The sequence below is a fragment of the Canis lupus genome, chromosome 8, assembly GCF_011100685.1.
Source record: "Canis lupus familiaris isolate Mischka breed German Shepherd chromosome 8, alternate assembly UU_Cfam_GSD_1.0, whole genome shotgun sequence".
NCBI lineage: Eukaryota > Metazoa > Chordata > Mammalia > Carnivora > Canidae > Canis > Canis lupus.
This window is the reverse complement of record NC_049229.1, coordinates 13,471,810-13,493,051: the sequence shown is the minus strand read 5'-3', so window position 1 is coordinate 13,493,051 and position 21,242 is coordinate 13,471,810. Positions and strand designations below refer to the sequence as shown.

The window sequence follows — 21,242 nt, the reverse complement described above, 5'->3', positions numbered from 1 at the left end:
CTGGGACATATCTCATTCCTTTGACTCACACAGCTTTGTTGAGCCTGATGTCAATGTGCATATCTGGAGTTCCATCTTCGTTAGGCAAATTTCTAGATTTTTTTTTTTTTTTTTTTGAGTGCCTGAAGGACATGATTCTTAAAGCCCACACCATGGGTGCACTTGTAAATGTTATAGTGTATTCTCTGGCCACTACCCCACTGATGGCAGAAAGGCCCTTCTTCTCACCACCCTTTTTTGTTGGGAGTCATTCTGTGAGGCCCAGACTGGAAAGGTGTTTCACTTCTGAATTCAGATTACTAGATGGGTAGATGGTGAGGCTGGTAGCTGTGCCAGGAGTTTCTTACCTGAATGAAATAAAGTACAACTTAAGTTAGTTATTATTCCTTTGTTTGCTGATGCAGAAGTTACTTCACACCCTGAGGAAATGCATAATTGTAAGACTCAGGAAGTAGAGTGGGAGAAATGGAGTTGTAAGCAGTAGGGGAAGGGGAACTAGCAGGTCACCATAATTCTCAGATCAGTTGTAGGAGGGAGTACAGTGGCAGCTGATAATGTGTAAGCCCTTCCCCTCAACCCATCCTAACTGTCTGGAAAGTCTTGTCTGTCTGAGGCTCCTGTGCTTTTAGTTCAAAGGCAGCTGCTCTAGCCTGTTTTACTTGGTTGGCTAAGTGAAAATGTTAGACTATCCCTATCTATACTCTTAAAAGATACTATAAGTTTTTCTTTAATAGCTCTCAAGAAAGATGGTAGAGGAATAAAACTGCTACACAAGAACTGAGTGGTCTGTACCAGGATGGGCAGAGAAGGTCGCAACAGGTTGGCAGTGGGGACAGAACACATATAGATATTCTCAGTGTTTTGGCATGTGGTACCAGTGATGTGTCAGTAGAAGGACTGTGGGTCCTATATATATCTATATATTTATTTTTTAAGTAAGCTCTGTGCCCAGTATGGGGCTTGAACGTGTGACCCTGAGATCGAGTCCCATGCTCTACAGACTGAGCCAGCCAGTTGTCCCATTAACTACTTCATATTCTTAAAGACTTTGTGACCTACCCCTAGGCTTTGAGTGTTGTAACATTTATGGTAGTTAGGAGCAAAGATAAAAGATTGATTCTTTTACTTAAAAAAAAAACAACAAAACTCCAGTGTTCAAATTTAATAATTAAAACTATATGTCCCTGAAGATCTATGTAATAGAGCATATATACTTTTCATAAATGGAATGCTTAAAAATAGTAGTTATGAAATGATGAAAGGTATTACTTATGATCAATAGCTATGAAAAGTAGAATTAGTACTAAAACAAGAATTTTGGTCACCATGTGTTCCTGAAAAATCCCCAAATAATGGGGTTCATGGGAAAATAGCAGTAGAGCAGACCACTCAAAACCTATGCAACTTAGTAATCAAGCACTAACCAAAACAATAATTGGCATCTTGGAGGATAACTTGGATAGCCAAGGCCAGCAGTCTGGAGGCTGCCTCAGGGGACATTAAAAATGCATGGACAGAATTGACTGGAAATGCTTAGCAGTGCAGATGGTGTGGGCTGCCATTGAGGAGGTGCAGGAGGCAGGGCAACCTGCCACCCGCTGACAGTTGTGTTGGCCTGGAGGTATGCCTTTCTGGAGAGGGAGCCTGGGTACAGATGCTTACTTTTAATTTTCTTACGATGGAGCTCAGAGGATTCCTGCCTGAGCATCAACTGAGCTAAAGGATGTTTCTTGAAGAAGGTTATAATTCTTCTCCCACTAATCTGGCTCCCCTAATTTATGAAAAATACCATATGAAACAATGTGGCTCTTAAGCTATACTGGTCAGATGTGAGCTAGCTGATGTTCCGGAAATGTATGACAGCAGAACAGATTATATTTCCCCTTTGACCTTTGGACTTCAGATCTGCATGAAATTAAAAGACGCTTTAATTATAAAGGTGCACAGTGATGCATAGCCTTGGTGTCTCTGGGCTCAGAGCTGGAAACCGTTTCTAGGACTTCCATTCAGAGTTGAACATGATCATTGCTGGTTTCAGCAGCATGCTTTTTTTGTTTAGTTTTAAAAGAGTTTGTCATCAAGTTGTAGCTTCTAAAATCAATTTCTATGCTTTGGTATAATCCACACACTACAGAAAGGTCAGAGAATGTATTTTGCTTGCTAAATATTAACTTCTGATGCTGATGTCCTTTAATATGACCCACAAATATCAAATTGGCTAACATACATGACTGTAACAGTATCAGTATCTTCCACTTGGTTTCATTTAAGGTAATCAGAAAAGTATCAAGAGATACTTGGTATGTTTGGTAACAGTACACTTCCTTAAAAAAATATACTTCCTTAACACTTCTCTTGATGATGACCTCCAGTTTTTATTTTTTTAAACTGAGTTTTTTAATTTTTTTTATTTTTTAGATTTTGTTTATTTATTCATGAGAGACACACAGAGAGGCAGAGACATAGGGAGAGGAAGAAGCAGGCTCCTCACAGGGAGCCCAATGTGGGACTCGATCCCCAGACCTGGGATCATGCCCTGATCCGAAGCAGATGCTCAACCCCTGAGCCACCCAGGTGCCCCTTTAACTAAGTTTTTTATTTAGATATGAGTATAGTTAACATACAGTTATATTCGTTTCAGATGTACAGTAGAGTACCTCAATAGGTCTATACACTATTCAGTGCTCATAATAAATGTACTCTTTTGTTTTTTTAAGATTTTGTTTATTTAGGGGGGGACTAGGTGGCTTAGTCAGTTATGCATCTGCTTTCAGTTCATGTCCTGATCTCAGGGTCCAGACTCCCTGCTCAGCAAGGAGTCTGTTTCTCTCTTTCCCTCTACCCCCTCCCCCTGCTTGTGCCTTTTTCTGTTTCTCTCTCAAATAACTAAATAGGGATGCCTGGGTGTTTCAGCAGTTGAGCATCTCCCTTCTGCTCAGGGCATGATCCCGGGTTCCTGGGATTGAGTTCCAAGCCTGCTTCTCCCTCTGCCTATGTCTCTGTCTCTCTCTCTCATGAATAAATAAATAAAATATTAAAAAGAAACAACTAAATCTTTAAAAAAAAAAGATTTTGTTTATATATTTATTTATTGAGAGAGAGAGAGCATATGTGTGAGCGCAAGTGGGGATTGATAGATAGGGAGAGAGAATCCCAAGTAGAGTCTGCTCTGAGCACAGAGCTGGACACAGGGCTTGATCCCATGACCTGAGACCAGACCTGAGCTGAAACCAAGAGACAGCCAATCGACTGAGCCGCCCAGTGCAGGATAAATACTTGTTAATTCCCATCATCTATTTTACCCATCCCCCCCACCTGCCCTCTGGTAACCATCAGTTTGTTCTCTGTAGTTAAGAGTTTGCTTTTTTTGGTTTATCTCTCTCCCCTTTTTTTGTTTCTCTCCTTTGCTCATTTGATTTCTTAAATTCTACATATGAGTGAAATCATACAGTATTTGTCTTTTTCTGATAGGCTTTTTTCACTTATCATTATACTCTCCATGTAGCATATGGCAAGATTTCATTCTATTTTTATGGCTGAATAATATTCCATTATATATATGTGTGTATGTGTATAAATACATATTTAGACACACACACGCACACCCCTTCTTTATCTGTTCATCTGTCGATGGACACTTGGGCTGCTTCAATAATTTGGCCATTGTAAATAATACTGCAATAATTATAGGAGTGCATGTATCCCTTTGAATTAGTGTTTTTGTATTTTTTGGGTAAATTTGCAGTAGTGCAATTACTGTATTGTAAGGTAGTTCTATTTTTAATTTTTTGAGGATTCTCCATACTTTTTTCCATAGTGACTGTACCAGTTTGCACTCCCATTAACAGTGCACAAGGGTTCATTTCTCCACATCCTCACCAACACTTGTTTCTTGTGTTATTGATTTTAGCCATTCTGACAGGTGTGAAGTGATATCTCTTTGTAGTTTTGATATGTATTTCCCCAATGATGAATGGTGTTGAGCACCTTTTCATATGTCTGTTGGCCATCTGTATGTCTTTTTTGGAGAAATGTCTGCATGTCGTCTGCCCATTTTTAAATTGCATTACCTGTTTTTTGGGTGTTGAGTTATATAAGGTGATCCCCAGTTTTTTGAGGTCAAGGTTAAAAAACCCCAAGAGTAGTAAGGAAGATTTCCTTTTTAGAGCATTACTCAGTGTCGACAATTGTTTTCACTTAGGGTTTTGTTTTTAAAGATCCTATTCATTTATCTGACAGAGAGAGAGAGAGAGCACGCACAAGCAGGGAGAGGGAAAAGAAGGCTCCCTACTGAGCAAGGAGCCCTATGTGGGGCTCGATCCCAGCACCCCGAGATCACGACCAGAGCCAAAGGCAGAGGCTCAACCAAGTGAGCCACCCAGGCATCCCTCACTTGGAGTTTTGATTGCTTTTCACAAAACAACCTACAATAATACTTTATTAAATGATTTTCCTTTTTTTATATAATGGTTCCTTAAATTAGATTTATAGAACTCTTGAGTATTTCTTTTTTTTTTTTTAAAGAAAGGATTTAAAAAAATTTTTTTTTATTTATTTATGATAGTCACACACACACACACACACACACACACACACACAGAGGCAGAGACATAGGCAGAGGGAGAAGCAGGCTCCATGCACCAGGAGCCCGACGTGGGACTCGATCCCAGGTCTCCAGGATTGCGCCCTGGGCCAAAGGCAGGCGCCAAACCGCTGCACCACCCAGGGATCCCCTCTTGAGTATTTCTAAGGATAAAAGTAGCATTCAGAATTGACTTTATAAAAGGAATTTGACTGATAGAAGACTGGATTGTTTAGCTTTGTCTTCTGAGTGACCAGTGCAATCAGAGATTTAAAGCATTGGAATTATTTAGATTAGTGAAGAGGTGTAGGTCATACCTGCTGGAACAAAGGTCCGTGGCCTTTTCCCATTGAGAAACTACTTTTGATTTCCCCAAAGTCTTGGAGTTTACTAGGTTACTAAAGTAGGCAGTGATAGTGCAGTTACTGGTTGGGTTGGAAAGTGTTAAGTTACTGTGGTCTTGCTTCTGATGTATTGTACTTATCTTTAAAGCATTTCCTCTCTTTGTTATCAGGATTTTTTTTTTTAAGTTGCTGGGAAAAGGGTTGGGGGATGGTCCTTGTATGAGTAAAAGAAATCTTTATTTTTTCCTATTTAGCTAGAAACTTATCAGCTTATGATTAGTTGGGGATCCCTGTTAAAGAAACAGCAAACAACATGCAGAAATATGGTTTCACATTTGCTTTCAAATTCATTTGCTCTTAAATCCACTGAAGCCATAAAATATTTATGTTACATCCAGGTTATAAATAACCTCTGATTGTTCATTCAGTCCTTGAACAAACGTTTATCTTTAGTGCCTGCACATATCCTGGCACATTATCTCCTCAGTTTTTGAATGATTTATGAAGTACCTGCTTTATCTAGCAATGCACCACAGCTGGAAGCAAAGGAGCAGCTGAGCCAAGGCTCTCTCACTCTTAAGCACTTAAAATTCAGTGGTAGAGACAGTTATAAACATACGAGACAATTTTTTAATTTTTTGAGTTTTGTTGTTGTTGTTATACTCTAGATTTCACTAACTTTATTCTATACTTCGCAAATCATGTAGCCCTCTCTAGAATGTCAACCAGGTTAATTTGTGTACAGCTACTAAAAGGTATATTGTATATTACCTTCCAATGTATGTGTTATAAAACATTGATTTGTTTACATTTTTTTCTGCGTGTGTGAAACAGAAAATTACATTAAGAGTGATTGAGAGGTGGTGCCTAAGTGCCCTCCCCATGCAAGTAGGATCCTAAAATGTTAATGTAGGAAGTGGCCTCATTTTATGGAGAAAAAACTTGGTTCCAGAGGGGCTGTGATGTCCCAGAATTGCACTATAAATTAATAATAAATTAGTAGTGGAGTGACCTTAGGCAATTCCCAAGCATTGTCTAAGTCATGATGTTAAATGCCTGAGCCCTCAAACAATAGTTTTAATAAGGACTGTATTGCCTTTTGTTGCCCAATGGATTTGTCCAAAATTCTCACATCAGCCCTGAAAGGTAGGTCATGTGTGTCCTTTTTTTATGGGTAAGGAGACTAGTGATCGGAGATTTTTTGACACAATCAGGGGATCACAGAGTCACAGCTCAGACCCAGGTCTCCTCCAGGGCCGTAATGTTTCCAGTACCTATTACTTGTACTTCATAGTGTGTGAAGGATTCTTGAAACTTTGAGAGGTGTGTTAAAGAATGCAATGGATTGAGAAATCCACTCAGGTACCAGATAGCAAATTATAGGTAGTATACTCCAAGTGGTATATGTTTAGTTCAGTTTGTGAGAATACTTCTAAGGAGATGAATGTCACATGTTCCCTAATCTTGCAAATGTCACAGTAAAACCAGTGTCTAAGAATGTCAATAAAACTACCATTTTAAGTGATGTCAAGCATATTCTCAGGGAATATTCAACTCAGTTACGTGGGAGCTATTCCAACTACATTGCTTAAATTGCATTGAAGAAATTGTAGAAAGCTACTTTTAGGCAATTTTTTTTTAAAGATTTTATTTATTTATTCATGAGAGACACAGAGAGAGAGAGAGGCAGAAAGAGACAGAGACACAGAGAAGAGAGATAATAAGCAGGCTCCATGCAGGGAGCCTGATGTGGGACTCGATCTCTGGTCTCCAGGCTGAAGGCAGTGCTAAACCACTGAGTCACCCGGGCTGCCCCAGCAATTTTTTTTTTTAAAGATTTTATTCATTTATCTGAGAGAGACAGAGTTAGTGACAGCACAGTCAGGGAGGAGAAGGAGAAGCAGACTCTGCCAAGTAGGAAGCCCAATGTGAGGCTCAATACCAGGACCCTGGGACCATGACCTGAGCCGAAGACACACTTAACCAACTGAGCCACCCAGGCGCCCCTAGAAAGCTATTTAGAACAGGTGCCTTCTTTTTATGTTTTTTAAAAAGGTGATTATTAAGACGAGTAGATGTTCCTCATGGTCCCATTGTTTATTTACCTAGTATGAGTGTCACTGTACAAGTTGCTTTTAAATATTTTCTTATGTTTCAGAGCTTTAAGATATTTTTTTTGGAATAATTTTGACATTTAATTATCCAGAAAATTTACTGTTAGAGGTTTATTTAATTATTGTGATTCTGGAAATAATTTTGAGAAATGGGATCAGAATATAGAAACATTTCTTGGAGATACACAGGATAAAAGCTAAATTTAATAAGTGGCTCTGGGCACTTTTTGGGAAGCTTATAAATTGGCATTTTTGCATCTAGGTTCAAGTGACTTTCAATAATTTTCTGTTTGTCTTGGCCAGAATCAGAATTGTTTATTCTGGGATCCCTGGGTGGCGCAGCGGTTTAGCGCCTGCCTTTGGCCCAGGGCGCGATCCTAGAGACCCGGGATCGAATCCCACGTCAGGCTCCCGGTGCATGGAGCCTGCTTCTCCCTCTGCCTATGTCTCTGCCTCTCTCTCTCTCTCTGTGTGACTATCATAAATAAATAATAAAAAAAAATTAAAAAAAGAATTGTTTATTCTATTTCTGAGAGCTGAGATTTTCTATTTATTTCCTGGTAACAAATTAGACTCAATGGTCTCTAACTCAAATTTTATGAAGGGGAAAAATCCTTCACACAAGACAATTATTAGTCTAGTACTGTATGTAGTTTCATTTTCCTTTACAGTTCTTTTTTTTTTTAAGATTTTATTTATTTACTCATGACACACACACACACACACACACACACACACACACACACAGGCAGAGACACAGACAGAGGAGAAGCAGGCTCCATGCAGGGAGCCCGATGTGGGACTCGATCCCGGGACTCCAGGATCTCGCCCTGGGCTGACGGCAGACACCAAACTGCTGAGCCGCCCAGGGATCCCCTTCCTTTATAGGGGATCTAAAAAAGTTATAGACTTTTTAGGCATACAAAAACTCCTTAAAGGGTAATATAGTGAATGAGCATATACTACCAACTAGGTGAAGAACAGCATTACTAATACATTTGAAGTTCCATTTATGCCCTTTCTCAGTTACTCCTTTCTTCCTCTTCCCCATTTCACCTCACCAAATAACCATCCTGAATTTAATATATATGATTATAACTTATTTCCTACTGCTTTTATTCCACATATATATGCATCATAGCATAGTGTTGTAAAAAGTTATGAACTCGGGGATCCCTGGGTGGTGCAGCGGTTTGGCGCCTGCCTTTGGCCCAGGGCGCGATCCTGGAGACCCGGGATCGAGTCCCACGTCGGGCTCCCGGTGCATGGAGCCTGCTTCTCCCTCTGCCTGTGTCTCTGCCCCTCTCTCTCTCTCTCTCTGTGTGACTGTCATAAATAAATAAATAAATAAAAATTTAAAAAAAGTTATGAACTCTAGTACCTTATGATTTTTAAATAAGATTTTATTTATTTATCTGAGAGTGAGCAAGAGAGAGCACAAGCAGGAGAAGGGGCAGGGGGAAGAGCAGACTCCCCGCTGAACGGGGAGCCCAGTGCGGGGCTCAGTCTCAGGACCTGGGAATCATGACCTGAGCCAAAGGCAGATGCTTAACCAACCACCCAGGTGCCCCTCTATTACCTTATGTTTTAATCAGGGAAAGCACCTTTCAAATTTGGTAAATTCTTGTTTCACTTGCAAAACATAATTTTATGTGCATACAAGAATTTAAAATTTTGACAGTTTAATATTCACAAAATAGAGCTTAAGTTTCAGTTTCTTGTCTTACAGTAGAGTAACCTGTTAAGGTAATTTATACATGTTTCTTAACTGATATATTCTCTATACTAAATTAAAGAATTATAGTGCCATAAAGAGTACATAATATCATTCAAATGGCTGTTTTTACTAATCACTTCCTAGTTGAGTTGAATTTGAGCCAATGATTTGAAAATCTTTACCATTTCATTTGCTTATTTTTTAAAGATTTATTTATTTACTTGGTAGAGCAATGGGGGAGGGGCTGAGGGAGAGGAGAGAAAGAATCTCTAACAGATTCCCAGATGAGCACAGAGCCAGACTTGGGGCTCAATTCCACGACCCAGAGATCATGACCTGAGCTGAAATCAAGAGTCAGATGTTCAACTCACTGAGCCACCCAGACGCCCTAGTGTGTACATTTGTAAGACTTGAAAATAAAAGTGTAAAAAACATAAACATTCTGAAAATACAATATTGCCTAGAAATAGATCTTATTTTTCTTTTCTGTAGTCACTATGAAGCTTTTCATCACAGTAATGTGTGTGAAATGTGCAGAAAGTGCCACAGTGAATCTAGAATCAAATAATGTTTCTTGAGGAATTTCATTATTCATCAAATGTTAAGCATGTGTTATGTTAGATGTTGGAGATTGTAGAAGACATTGTTCCCATACTCAACAAGTTGAAAATCTGGATGAGATAAATATATAAAAGAATAGGCAATGTCAGGTGATAAGTGCCAAATTATATGAAGAAGAGCTTTATGTGCAGTAGGGCCAGGAAGCTGGGAGTAAGAATGGGAAAAATATGAAAGCTAGGAAAGGCCTCAGATGAGAGAGGATAACTACAAACCAGGCTCTAAGAATGATTGGATTTTATTAGATGGAATAAGATTTTTCACATATAGAAAGGCATTATATGCATAATGGTTAAGAACACAGATTTTTGGTGTGATTGATTTGATTGATTTGATTTGGAATTGGCTCCATTGCTTACTCTGATTTTGAGATTCAAGATTACTTGAACTTGCTGAAGGATTTAACACAGTGGACATTCACAGAATGAAAATTGCTATTACTACTGTTATTCTTATTCATATTATTATTAAGCCATAAGCAAAAGCAGAGCAGTATGAAAATATAAAGCCTTGTTTTCTGAGACATATTATGGCTGTGAGTAGGATGTGTTTGTCAGGGGATGGAATTATTTGGAATTGTTTGGAATGTTAGGGGAAAGTAGCATAGTAGGTGATGTTCTTGGTCTCCACCTCAACCCCTTATACTAGCTGATATATCTCTCCCCCAGCTGTTGTCTGCTAATCCCTTCTAGCTGTCGCCTTCTTCAGAGTATTAGCCTTGGCCAAGGCAGCTGTCTTACCCAGGTGGGTTTTTCTCACTCACTTCTACAGCCAATGATTGACAGATAAAGAGATATAGAAAGTCAGGCCTCTTGCTTCAAAGCAAAACCAACATGTGGTATGATTTATGCTCCAGAGAATCCTGTGGGAGCTGAGCCCCTCAACCTACTTAGCTTTTCCTCCTTGCTCAGTTCTGCTCTACTTACTCCTCTTCTGCTAAAACTATCTCAAGAATAACTTGTACAAGAATCCCTGCCCCAGTCTCTCAATTTCGGTCTATTTCTAGGGACTCCAACCCAAGACCGGTACTTTGGACTAGATTAGAAGGGTTCTTGGATGGGGATCCCTGGGTGGCGCAGCGGTTTGGCGCCTGCCTTTGGCCCAGGGCGCGATCCTGGAGACCCGGGATTGAATCCCACATCGGGCTCCCTGCATGGAGCCCGCTTCTCCCTCTGCCTGTGTCTCTGCCTCTCTCTCTCTCTCTCTCTCTCTGTGACTATCATGAATAAATAAATAAAATCTTAAAAAAAAAAAAAAAGGTTCTTGGATGTTTGGCTTAGAATTCAAAGTGCTATCCTGTAGCATTGGGAAGCCTAATGTATTTTATTTTATTTTATTATTTTAAAAGATTTTATTTATTTGAGAGAGAGGGTGAGCAAGAGTGAGAGAGAGCATGAGCAGAGGTGGGGGGCGGGGGTGGAAGGGGAGCAGAGAAGGAGGGTAAAGTAAGATCTCTGCTAAGCAGGGAGCCCGATGTGGGCTTGATCCTGGGACTCCAGGATCATGACCTGAGCCAAAGGCAGATGCCCAACTGACTGAGCCTCCCACTGCCCCTCCTAATGTATTTTAAAAGGATCACTTTATTTTATTTTTAAAAGGTTTTATTTATTTATTTGATAGCACAAGCAGAGGGAGAGGGAGAAGCAGAATCCCCACTGAGCAGGGAGTCTGATGTGGAGCTTGATCCCAGAACTCTGGGATCACAGCCTGAGCCCAAGACAGATGCTTAACTGACTGAGCCACCTAGATCCCTAAAAGGATTGCTTAGTAAAGAGTGGCGTGGAAGTGGCTTGAGGCCTACAATGGGAGCTTTGACACAATTATGGAATGATAAATACCTCACTCATGTATCATAGATTAGGGTAGGGGAACATGAGATATAAAAGTCATCCGTAGGGGTTAGGAAGAACTGAGAAGTCTTAGATAATTGGAATCTGTGGAGGAGGAATCAAAGAAGTTTCTAGTTTGAGTGACTAGGCAAATAGTTAATAGTTATATCAACTATTTCAAATAGTGGAAAAAAATAGGACTCATAGAAAGAGGTAGTTTTGGAGGAAGTTAATGAGTTCGGTCTTGGCTCTCTTGAATTTATAGTACCTCAGGAATGTCATAGGTGAAAATGTTTAATAAGTTGTAGGAAATACCTGTTTGCAGTACAGAAGGTGGTTTCAGGTAAACAACATTAAAGTGATTGTTTAGGCTGTAAGAGTTTGTAGGGCCGAAGACAAAACTTTGGGGATTCCATTTTATTTAAATAATGCTTTCAGCTACAAGTATAACAAAATATAAAACCAGTTTAAGAGTAAAGGGAGTTTATTGGCTTCTGTATCTGAAAATCCAGTAGTAGGGTGGGTTTCAGGTGTTTTGGTGAGGTTTCTGGCTCCATTTTTCTGTGATTATTTTTGTTCCATCACCTTCATGGGTCAGCTTCGTTCTAAGTTTTGCTTTCCTCATGGGGGCAAAGTGAATCTTGTGATTCCAGGATCTCATCAGCAAGCTGCGTTTTTAGGAGAGAGTCTGTGTTCCTTAATTCCTGGTAGAAATTCTAAACTTTGAGCTGATTGATCAGTTTTGAGGGTGGGCATTGTGACCAAGAGAAGGGTTTTCTAATTGGTGAAGATCAGTCCAGGCTGGAGATGGGTTAGGTTAGGCCCATCTAAAGAGCATGACTACTATACTAGGAAAAGGGGTGGAGTGGGTGTTTGGGACGAAAGTACAAAATTCACTCTAATTATCTTATGTATGAGGGACAGAGAGAGGGGAAAAAGAGCTGGTGACACAGGAAAATGGTGAGAGAAATCAGAGGAGAGTCATAGAGAAAAGTACCTTCTTAGCTCTGAGTGGGAAGAGTTTTGAGGAGGAAGGACTCAACCTGTCAATTCAGCCATTGGTTTTGATAGGTGGCTGTTGATGACCTGCGAACAGTGTCAGTAGCCTGCAGGGGTAGGATTTAGATGGTCGTGTGGGTGATAGGCAAGAATATGGAAACAGTAAGTGGTGTGGTGTGTGCGTGCCTGTGTGCGTGTGTGTGTGTGTGTTTAGAGAAATTAAGAGGTAAATAGAAGGTGGTAGTTTTAGAAAGAACTGGATTAAGGGAGGCTAAAAAGTAAATTTAAAAAATGATTATGGGAGACTTTCATCCATGTTTGCTGGATGAGGAGAATGAATTGAAGGTTTAAATCAGATGGCTTCAGTTTGTGCTCTGGCTCCAGAGATAGCTTCTTGTAGGGCCCCGGTCAAGTCACTCTGGTTTGTCAGGCTCAGATGAGTAATGGTCATGATAAACATTTCACAGGAAAGCTGTTAGAGTCAAGCAAGATAGCATAAAAGAGATTTGTCAACTGAACTGTTATACAAATATTAGTTGGTAGTAAGCACATTGTTTATTTAAACCCTATCTTCTCGTGAAGGAATGTCACATTGTAGAACTACTAGTATGTAGAGCTGAAAGGTGTGAAAGATAGGAGCAGGGGGACAGGGGAGAGAGAGAGAATATGAATGAATGAATTAATAAAATGTGGTCCCAGTTCAGGAGCAGTTCTTCCTTTGAACATAGCGACACAATAGCAAAGCAGAAAGCCCTTAGATTTTATGGACTTTTCGTTAGCAGTATTTTGTGTGGCCCAAGAAGTGGGCCCCTTGCTGATTTGCATGTACACCATTTTAGTTCCTTTGGAATGAGGAAAAAGGAACACAATACAAATATTTATTGTTTAGGTTGTCAAGATGACTTTTATTTGATGTTGTAAAGTTTAGTGATAATAGTAATAAATGTTTAATAGTAGTAGGTACTGTCAGCTTATATGTCATTAGGTATATGATTGATTTTAGCTCAGATTCTAAAAGCTGGTGCTTTTAGCCAAATCATCTAAATAATCTAAACATTCTTGGATCATGCATTCTTTTTTCCCCCATACATTATTATTGAAATTAGTAGACCTTTTGAAGTCATTACATACAATTTTATTTTTATTGCTGTTTCTTAGGTTGAACAGTGTCACTTTCTATGCTTCATTTTAAGCTGTCTGATGTTTCGAAGTATAATAAGGAAAGTAACAAACAGGTACCTATCTTGGAAGGTGCCAGGCATAGTTAATATTAGTGGCTATAATGATGAGTTCTTGACATATATGAGAAAGTATTACGTGAATGGGTACTTCAACATAAAGCAGTTGAAAAAATGTGGGGATTAACTTTTGAATAAATTAAGAAAAAGTAAATTGTTTCCTTAACTACAACTCAGATTCCATGCTGGTTTCCATCGTGGGGATGGCACTGTACACAGGATATGTCTTCATGCCTCAGCACATCATGGCAATACTGCACTACTTTGAAATAGTACAATGACCAAGATGTGACCAGAATTGAGCGGCTCCTTAGGGAAGAACCACCCTTTGATGTTGGAATGAAACCTCATCAGATGTCATAAGAAACTCTACTAGATGTCAACATAACCAACCCTATGAATATACAGACTAAAATTCATGAGTAGAACAGGAAAATAATCCTGACTCATGTGTTGTGTTCTTTATTTTTAATTTTAAAAGAGGCTCTTGTATAGTAGTTTTTGTCTATTTTAACATTGTAGTCATTTGTACTTTGATATCAGTATTTTCTTAACCTTTGTGACTGTTTCAATATTACCCTGTGAAAGCTTTTCTTAATGTAACTTTGAGTACATTTTAATTGCCTTCTATTTCTAAAACCCAAAGTCATTAGTTGGGCTTTACTGTTCTTGCTATTGTATGGCACATACATCTGCCTGGATATATTTCTACTCTTGACCAAAGTTTTGTAAGAAACAATACAAGATTTGGGGCAGGGGGATGGGGAGGGAGGATATTTTATTGAGAACTATTTACTAAAGACTTATCTGTAAGTTTGAACTCAGGAGTACAGTTTTAGCTATCTAGACTCTACTCTTAACAGCTTTTGCTTATCACTATTAAAGTATTTCTTAACAATGAAAAAGGAAGATCTTGCTAAAGTTAAAATAAGGAACATTTCACCTTTTAAATATTTAATTCTTATGTGGACTCATTTCCAGAAAAATTTGGTGATGATTCTTATGACAAGAGGTGGTTAAATAGCATTATTATGTAATGCTTATATGCCACAGAGTTTTTAGTAGAAAGTAAATCAGTTTCCTTTGAGTTATTATTAACAATGTACTTCCTTAAATTTAGTTTCATGATTGTAATGGGTGCTGCAAATGCATTTGCACATTGCAATAAGATGAGATGAATTGTTAAAAACTATAGCAAAAAGAAATGTAAACTTGGTTAAAATCCTTTCACTCTTTGTATTTTTTTTTAAAGATTTTTATTCCTTAAATGTAAAATGACTACCTGATTTTTTGACGTAAACTCATTAAATTCAAAGAAAAATCAGTTGATGTAACAGTATATTTTTTTTCCTTGATTGTTAAATATTGATCTAGTATTTAAATTTCTGAACTGATTGCTGTGGACAAGTAAGCAGTAAGTATATCTTAACATGTCTCTCAACATAAAAGTATTGCTAATTAAAAAAAACTAGACATATTTTAACATGCCTCCCATAGTAAGTTTATTTTAAAAGATGTAAGTGTTTTTGGCTCTAACTTTTAAGGACTAGCTTTTTGAAGTGTTTTCTAGTCTAGAGGTATGGAGTAATTTATAAAAGTTTGGTATTTTCAAAGAGTCAATTTATATCATCACTATTAAATAGGGATGGTGAAAATAATATGTAATTAGGTTCAGAATTCAAGCAAATTAATGAATATGAGCAATTAACTTTGAATTTGTTTAATTAATGCTCATATTTGACTTTGCCCCAGGGACCTCCCCCTCCCCCCATACAGAACCATTGACAGCGGATGTCTACTATCTGAATCTTATCAGCAAAGTGTACTCTCCACCACCTGATGCAAGTCTGGTCTATTTGTTAATAAGTAATGAATTTGGAAATCATTTTACTTTATCTTTTTATAAGTAGTTGTTTATTGGCCAGTTCTCCATGAGTTTTGTATGTTTCTATATGTCTTCCAGACAAAGGTAACGGATTGCCTTTATTCTGATAGAGAGGATAGAGAAGAAATGATGTCTCTCTTTAGAACAAAGGGCAAGTTTACTTAGTGACCTAGAAGACAGAGAGTGTCTCCTTCTGGAGCAAAGGACACTATAAAAGATTTGGGTTCCCTAGGCTCAGGGTTCCTGCCTGTAATGTCACTCCCTGCATTTATATATATCACCTGGACTTTCCTTTGATTGTCCTGTTGGAATTGGGGCTTGGGAACCAGATCAAGACAATGATACTTTGGCTATTGCTATGAGTAATAAGGTCCTTTGTGTCCAGCCCTAGAATCTCAAGTCTCCTGACAGCACCCACAAAACTGTGCCAGACTAACTTGTTAGTTTACAGGTAGGATAAAGTCTCAAACCCTTCATGGTTCTTGGCAGTTAGGGAGCTGAGGATGAGTTGTTGACAGAGACATGGTCTCTGGAAGAGGAAGGGTGATGGCCCCACAGGCCAGACTGAGGATGGAGACAGCTGCCTGTGATCCAGTAGTAAATGCTGTTTCCCAAATATTGAGTGGGTTATGGGAATAAGTCCCCTACCTGTTAATTAATGATTAGAGGCTGAGTAGTGAGAAGTAGGATTGAAGCAAGCTGCCCAAAAGGTGCCTTAGTTGTTGGTCACTCTCCTCTGGGCAGTTGGAAGAAGGAATCTTATGATAATGGGACAACTTTAAAGACAATGTGATTGTGGCTGGGAAGCAAAAGAATCTTGAAAACAAATAAATGGCATCAGCAGTGAGGGATATTTTATTTAATAAAGATCTGAAAATATTAGAAGTTCATTCAGGTGAGCCATGAGCGAGTGACCACTGAAATTGAACGCAAAGCCTTGGTTATTGGTTGCTCCCTCTTTCCGTGCCCTCTTCTCCCTTCTCTTCTACCCTGACTGCAGTTTCATTAAGGAGAAAGATGATTAAGCCTGGTTGGTCAGTTTATTCATGAGAACCTTCTATTTTATTCTCTCCTCAATGAGAGAAGGCTAGGTTAGTAGTCGGTGAGAAAAATGTGATAACTTGGAACCAGGGTGATGATGCTGGAGGTAGAAACGAGGATATGGTGACAAATTATAGAAGGCAATGGGAAGGAGAAAGGCCAGGCTTCTGTCTTGAGCAATTTGGTAAATGGTGACATTCATTAATGCAGCCACTGGGGGGAAGGGTTCAGATATAGGGTGATCATGCAAGAATTAGGTGAGTTGTACATGGTAAAGGACTTTGTAAGCCATATTAAGGAGTTTGGACTTTATCCTTGGAGCAGTGGGGAGTCTTTGAAGAGTTTTAAGTAATGGAGTGTTAACAGATTTACATTTTAAAAGGGTTGTGCCGTTGAACAAAGATTGGAAAGGATACAACTCTGGTAGGAAGGCTATTTAGGAGGCTGTTAGAATAATTCATGCAATGCATGGTGACCAAAACTAAGTTTGTTGTAATGGAGATAAGAAGTAGATAAAATTGAAAGATACCAATCTGAGAAGAGATAAAATTAAAGATGAGGAGAGATGGGTATCATGGTTGCTGATCAGATTTTTGGCTGACTCAGTTGAATGGTTAGTGGTTTCATTCTTTAAAATTAAAGAGATGAATGAGTTTGGCATAGGAGGAAATGATTTTAGTTTTTGATATGTTGAGTTTGATGTTAGTGAAATACTTGAGATATTTATTAGTCTGATGAATATGGAGATATAATCAGGAAATGGATCTGGGATGAAGCTGTATATAGGTATAGATATATAAATAGAGATGTCAGTATATATATATATGTCATATATATGTCAGTATATATGTCATATGTATATATACACACACACCAGTCTTGGATAGATGACTGAAAAGGATCATCCCTCAGAAAGGATGAAAGTGGAGGGGCGGGGCAAGATGGCAGAAGAGTAGGGTCCCCAAGTCACCTGTCCCCAGCAAGTTACCTAGATAACTTTCAAGTCATCCTGAAAAACTATGAATTCGGCCTGAGATTTAAAGAGAGAACAGCTGGAATGCTACAGAGAGAAGGGTTTGCGCTTCTAACAAGGTAGGAAGGTGGGAAAAAATAAAATAAAAAAGCATCCAGTGGGGCAGGGGCCCCCGCTAGGAGCTGGGCTAAGGGGGTGGTGAGAGCCTCCAGGACAGGAAAGCCCAGCCCTGGAGAAGCAGGAACTTTAAAAATCTTCCCAGACAGAAAGGTGCTCGAAAGGAGCTCGGGCAGGATCCCAGGAGGGGCAGTGGGGCCCCCAGGTTCCTGAGGTCACTAACAGGAGATGCGCCCGGGGGAGAGCGCCCGACACCCCGCGGGCTGATCTTGGTAAAGGGCTGGGGCACGTACCTGGCAGGGCCTCGGGGAGAAGCCAGTGGGTCAGGCGGGGGCTCCAGGTGAAGGGGGCTGCACCCTGCTGCCTTCGGGAGCCGCACCCCAGGAGTGCGATTCCAGCAGCACAGGCCCCAGATCCCAGGGCGCTGGGGGACACAGCCCAGGATCCTGTGCCCCCCCCCACCCCAGGACAGGTGGGGTGGGCACAGGCCAGCGAGGACGCTCCTGCTGCCGGGCACCCCGAGCTGTGCAGATCAGTGCCCCCCTGCCCTTGGAGCATCTAGGCCAGTGCGGACTGGGAGCTCCAGGAGTTACTGTGGGAGCTACTGTGGGAGCTGACTCCAGGGCTGGGGAATTGGCTGCCGTCAGTGGGGTTGTTCCTCCTGGTGTCACCCTGTGCCTGGGAGGGGGGCCACCAGGGAACAGGGGCCCAATGGGGTCAACAGCTCCCACTGAGCCCAGCACCTGGTGGGGGGGAGCAGCTCCCCCAGGTACACATACCTGAGGGTCAGCCCAGCAGGCCTCTCCCCCAGAAGACCAGCTGGAAGGACAGGGGAAGAACAAGTCCTTGACCCAGCAGCTCTGGAAAGCTCCAGGGGAAGTCAAGGGATTTACAGTATACAGAACCAGAGGATACCCCTCCTCCGTTTTTTTTTGTTGTTGTTGTTCTTTGTTTTGTTTTTTTGTTTGTTTTTTCCCTTCTTTTCCTTCCTTTTTCCAGTGCAACTTGTTTTTAGCCACTCTGCACTGAGCAAAATGACTAGAAAGAAGAACTCACCACAAAAGAAAGAATCAGAAACTCCCACTCTCTCCCACAGAGTTACAGAATTTGGATTACAATTTGATGTTAGAAAGCCAATTCAGAAGCACAATTATAAAGCTACTGGTGGCTGTGGAAAAAAAGCATAAAGATTTCAAGAGACTTCATGACTGCAGAATTTAGATCTAATCAGGCCGAAATTAAAAATCAATTAAATGAGATGCAATCCAAACTGGAGGTCCTAACGATGAGGGTTAATGAGGTAGAAGAGCGAGTGAGTGACATAGAAGACAAGTTGATGGCAAGGAAGGAAGCTGAGGAAAAAAGAGAAAAACAATTAAAAGATCACGAGGAAAGGTTAAGGGAAATAAATGACAGCCTCAGAAGGAAAATTCTATGTTTAATTGGGATTCCCGAGGGCACCGAAAAGGACAGAGGACCAGAAAGTGTATTTGAACAAGTCATAGCTGAGAACTTCCCTAACTTGGGGAGGGAAACAGGCATTCAGATCCAGGAGATTGAGAGATTCCCCCCCCCCCAATCAATAAAAACCGTTCAACACCCCGACGTTTAATAGTGAAACTTGCAAATTCCAAAGATAAAGAGAAAATCCTTAAAGCAGCAAGAGACAAGAGATCCCTAACTTATATGGGGAGAAGTATTAGGTTAACAGCAGACCTCTCCACAGAGACCTGGCAGGCCAGAAAGGGCTGGCAGGATATAGTCAGAGTCCTAAATGAGAAGAACCTGCAGCCAAGAGTACTCTATCCAGCAAGGCTCTCATTCAGAAGAGGAAGAGAGATAAAGAGCTTCCAAGATAGGCAGAAACTGAAAGAATATGTGACCACCAAACCAGCTCTGCAAGAAATATTAAGAGGGACTCTGTAAAAGAAAGAGGATGCCCAAAGAAACAATCCAGAAAAACAGGGACTGAATAGGTTTTATGATGACACTAAATTCATATCTTTCAATAGTAACTCTGAACGTGAATGGGCTTAACGATCCCATCAAAAGGCGCAGACTGAATAAAAAAGCAAGACCCATCAATCTGCTGTCTCCAAGAGACTCATTTTGGACCTAAGGACACCTGCAGCCTGAAAATAAAAGGTTGGAGAACCATTTACCATTAAAATGGTTCTCAAAAGAAAGCAGGGGTAGCAATCCTCATATCAGATAGATTAAAGTTTATCTCAAAGACTGTAGTAAGAGATGAAGAAGGGCACTATATCATACTTAAAGGATCTATCAAACAAGAGGACCTAACAATCATGAATATGTATGCCCCTAATGTGGAAGCTGCCAAGTATATCAATCAATTAATAACCAAAGTTACGGCATACTTAGAGGGCAGCCCGGGTGGCTCAGTGGTTTAGCGCTGCCTTCAGCCCAGGGTGTGATCCTGGAGACCCGGAATCAAGTCCCACATTGGGCTCCCTGCACGGAGCCTGCTTCTCCCTCTGCCTGTGTCTCTGCCCCCCCCACCCCTGTGTCTCTCATGAATAAATAAATAAAATCTTAAAAAAAAAAGAGACATACTTAGATAATAATACACTTATACTGGGAGACTTCAACACGGTGTTTTCTGCAAATGACAGATCTTCTAAGCACATCTCCAAAGAAACAAGAGCTTTAAATGATACACTGGACCAGATGGATTTCAAAGGTATTTACAGAACTCTACATCCAAATGCAACTGAGTACACATTCTTCTCAAGTGCACATGGAATTTTCTCCAGAATAGACCACATACTGGATCACAAATCAGGTCTTAACTGATACCAAAAGATTGGGATTGTCCCTTGCATATTTTCAGACCATAATGCTTTGAAACTAGAACTAAATCACAAGAAGAAATTTTGGAAGAGATTCAAACATGTGGAGGTTAAAGAGCATCCTGCTAAAAGATGAATGGGTCAACCAGGAAATTAGAGAAGAATTAAAAAGATTCATGGAAACTAATGAGAATGAAGATACAACCATTCAAAATCTTTGGGATACAGCAAAAGCAGTTCTGAGGGGGAAATACATCATGATAAAAGCATCCCTCAAAAAACCAGAAAAACTCAAATACAAAAGCTAACCTTGCACCTAAAGGGACTGGAGAAAGAACAGCAAATAAAACCTACACCCAGCAGAAAAAGAGAGTTAATAAATATTTGAGCAGAACCCAATGAAATAGAGACCAGAAGAACTGCGGAACAGATTAAAAAAAAAACAGGAGTTGGTTCTTTGAAAGAATTAATAAGATAGATAAACCATTAGCCAGCCTTATTAAAAACAAAAGAGAAAAGACTCAAATTAATAAAATCACAAATGTAAAAGGAGAGATCACCACCAATTCCAAGGAAATACAAATGATTTTAAAAACATTATAAGCAGCTATACGCCAATAAATTAGGCAATCTAGAAGAAATGGACACATTTCTGGAAAACCACAAACTACCAAAACTGGAACAGGAAGAAATAGAAAACCTGAACAGGCCGATAACCAGGGAGGAAATTGAAGCAGTCATCAAAAACCTCCCAAGACACAAAAGTCCAGGGCCAGATGGCTTCACTGGGGAATTCTATCAAACGTTTAAAGAAGAAACCATATTTATTCTACTAAAGCTGTTCGGAAAGATAGAGATGGAATACTTCCAGACTCGTTCTATGAGGCCAGCATCACCTTAATTCCAAAACCAGACAAAGACCCGACCAAAAAGAAGAATTATTGACCAATATCCCTGATGAACACAGATGCAAAA

General features: G+C 39.9%; 2 protein-coding genes across 2 annotated transcripts in view; both read left to right on the top strand.

Moving 5' to 3' along the window:
* SPTSSA (serine palmitoyltransferase small subunit A) overlaps window positions 1-14,765 on the top strand; it is a 32,733-nt gene extending 17,968 nt beyond the window's left edge. Inside the window, exon 5 of the mRNA XM_038544082.1 lies at window positions 13,619-14,765. Coding sequence (XP_038400010.1) covers window positions 13,619-13,722 — 104 coding nt within the window. The 3' untranslated portion in view covers window positions 13,723-14,765. The remainder of the gene's footprint in view (window positions 1-13,618) is intronic.
* LOC102151865 overlaps window positions 1-21,242 on the top strand; it is a 74,168-nt gene that overhangs the window by 8,219 nt on the left and 44,707 nt on the right. The gene's annotated exons all lie outside the window — the stretch shown is intronic.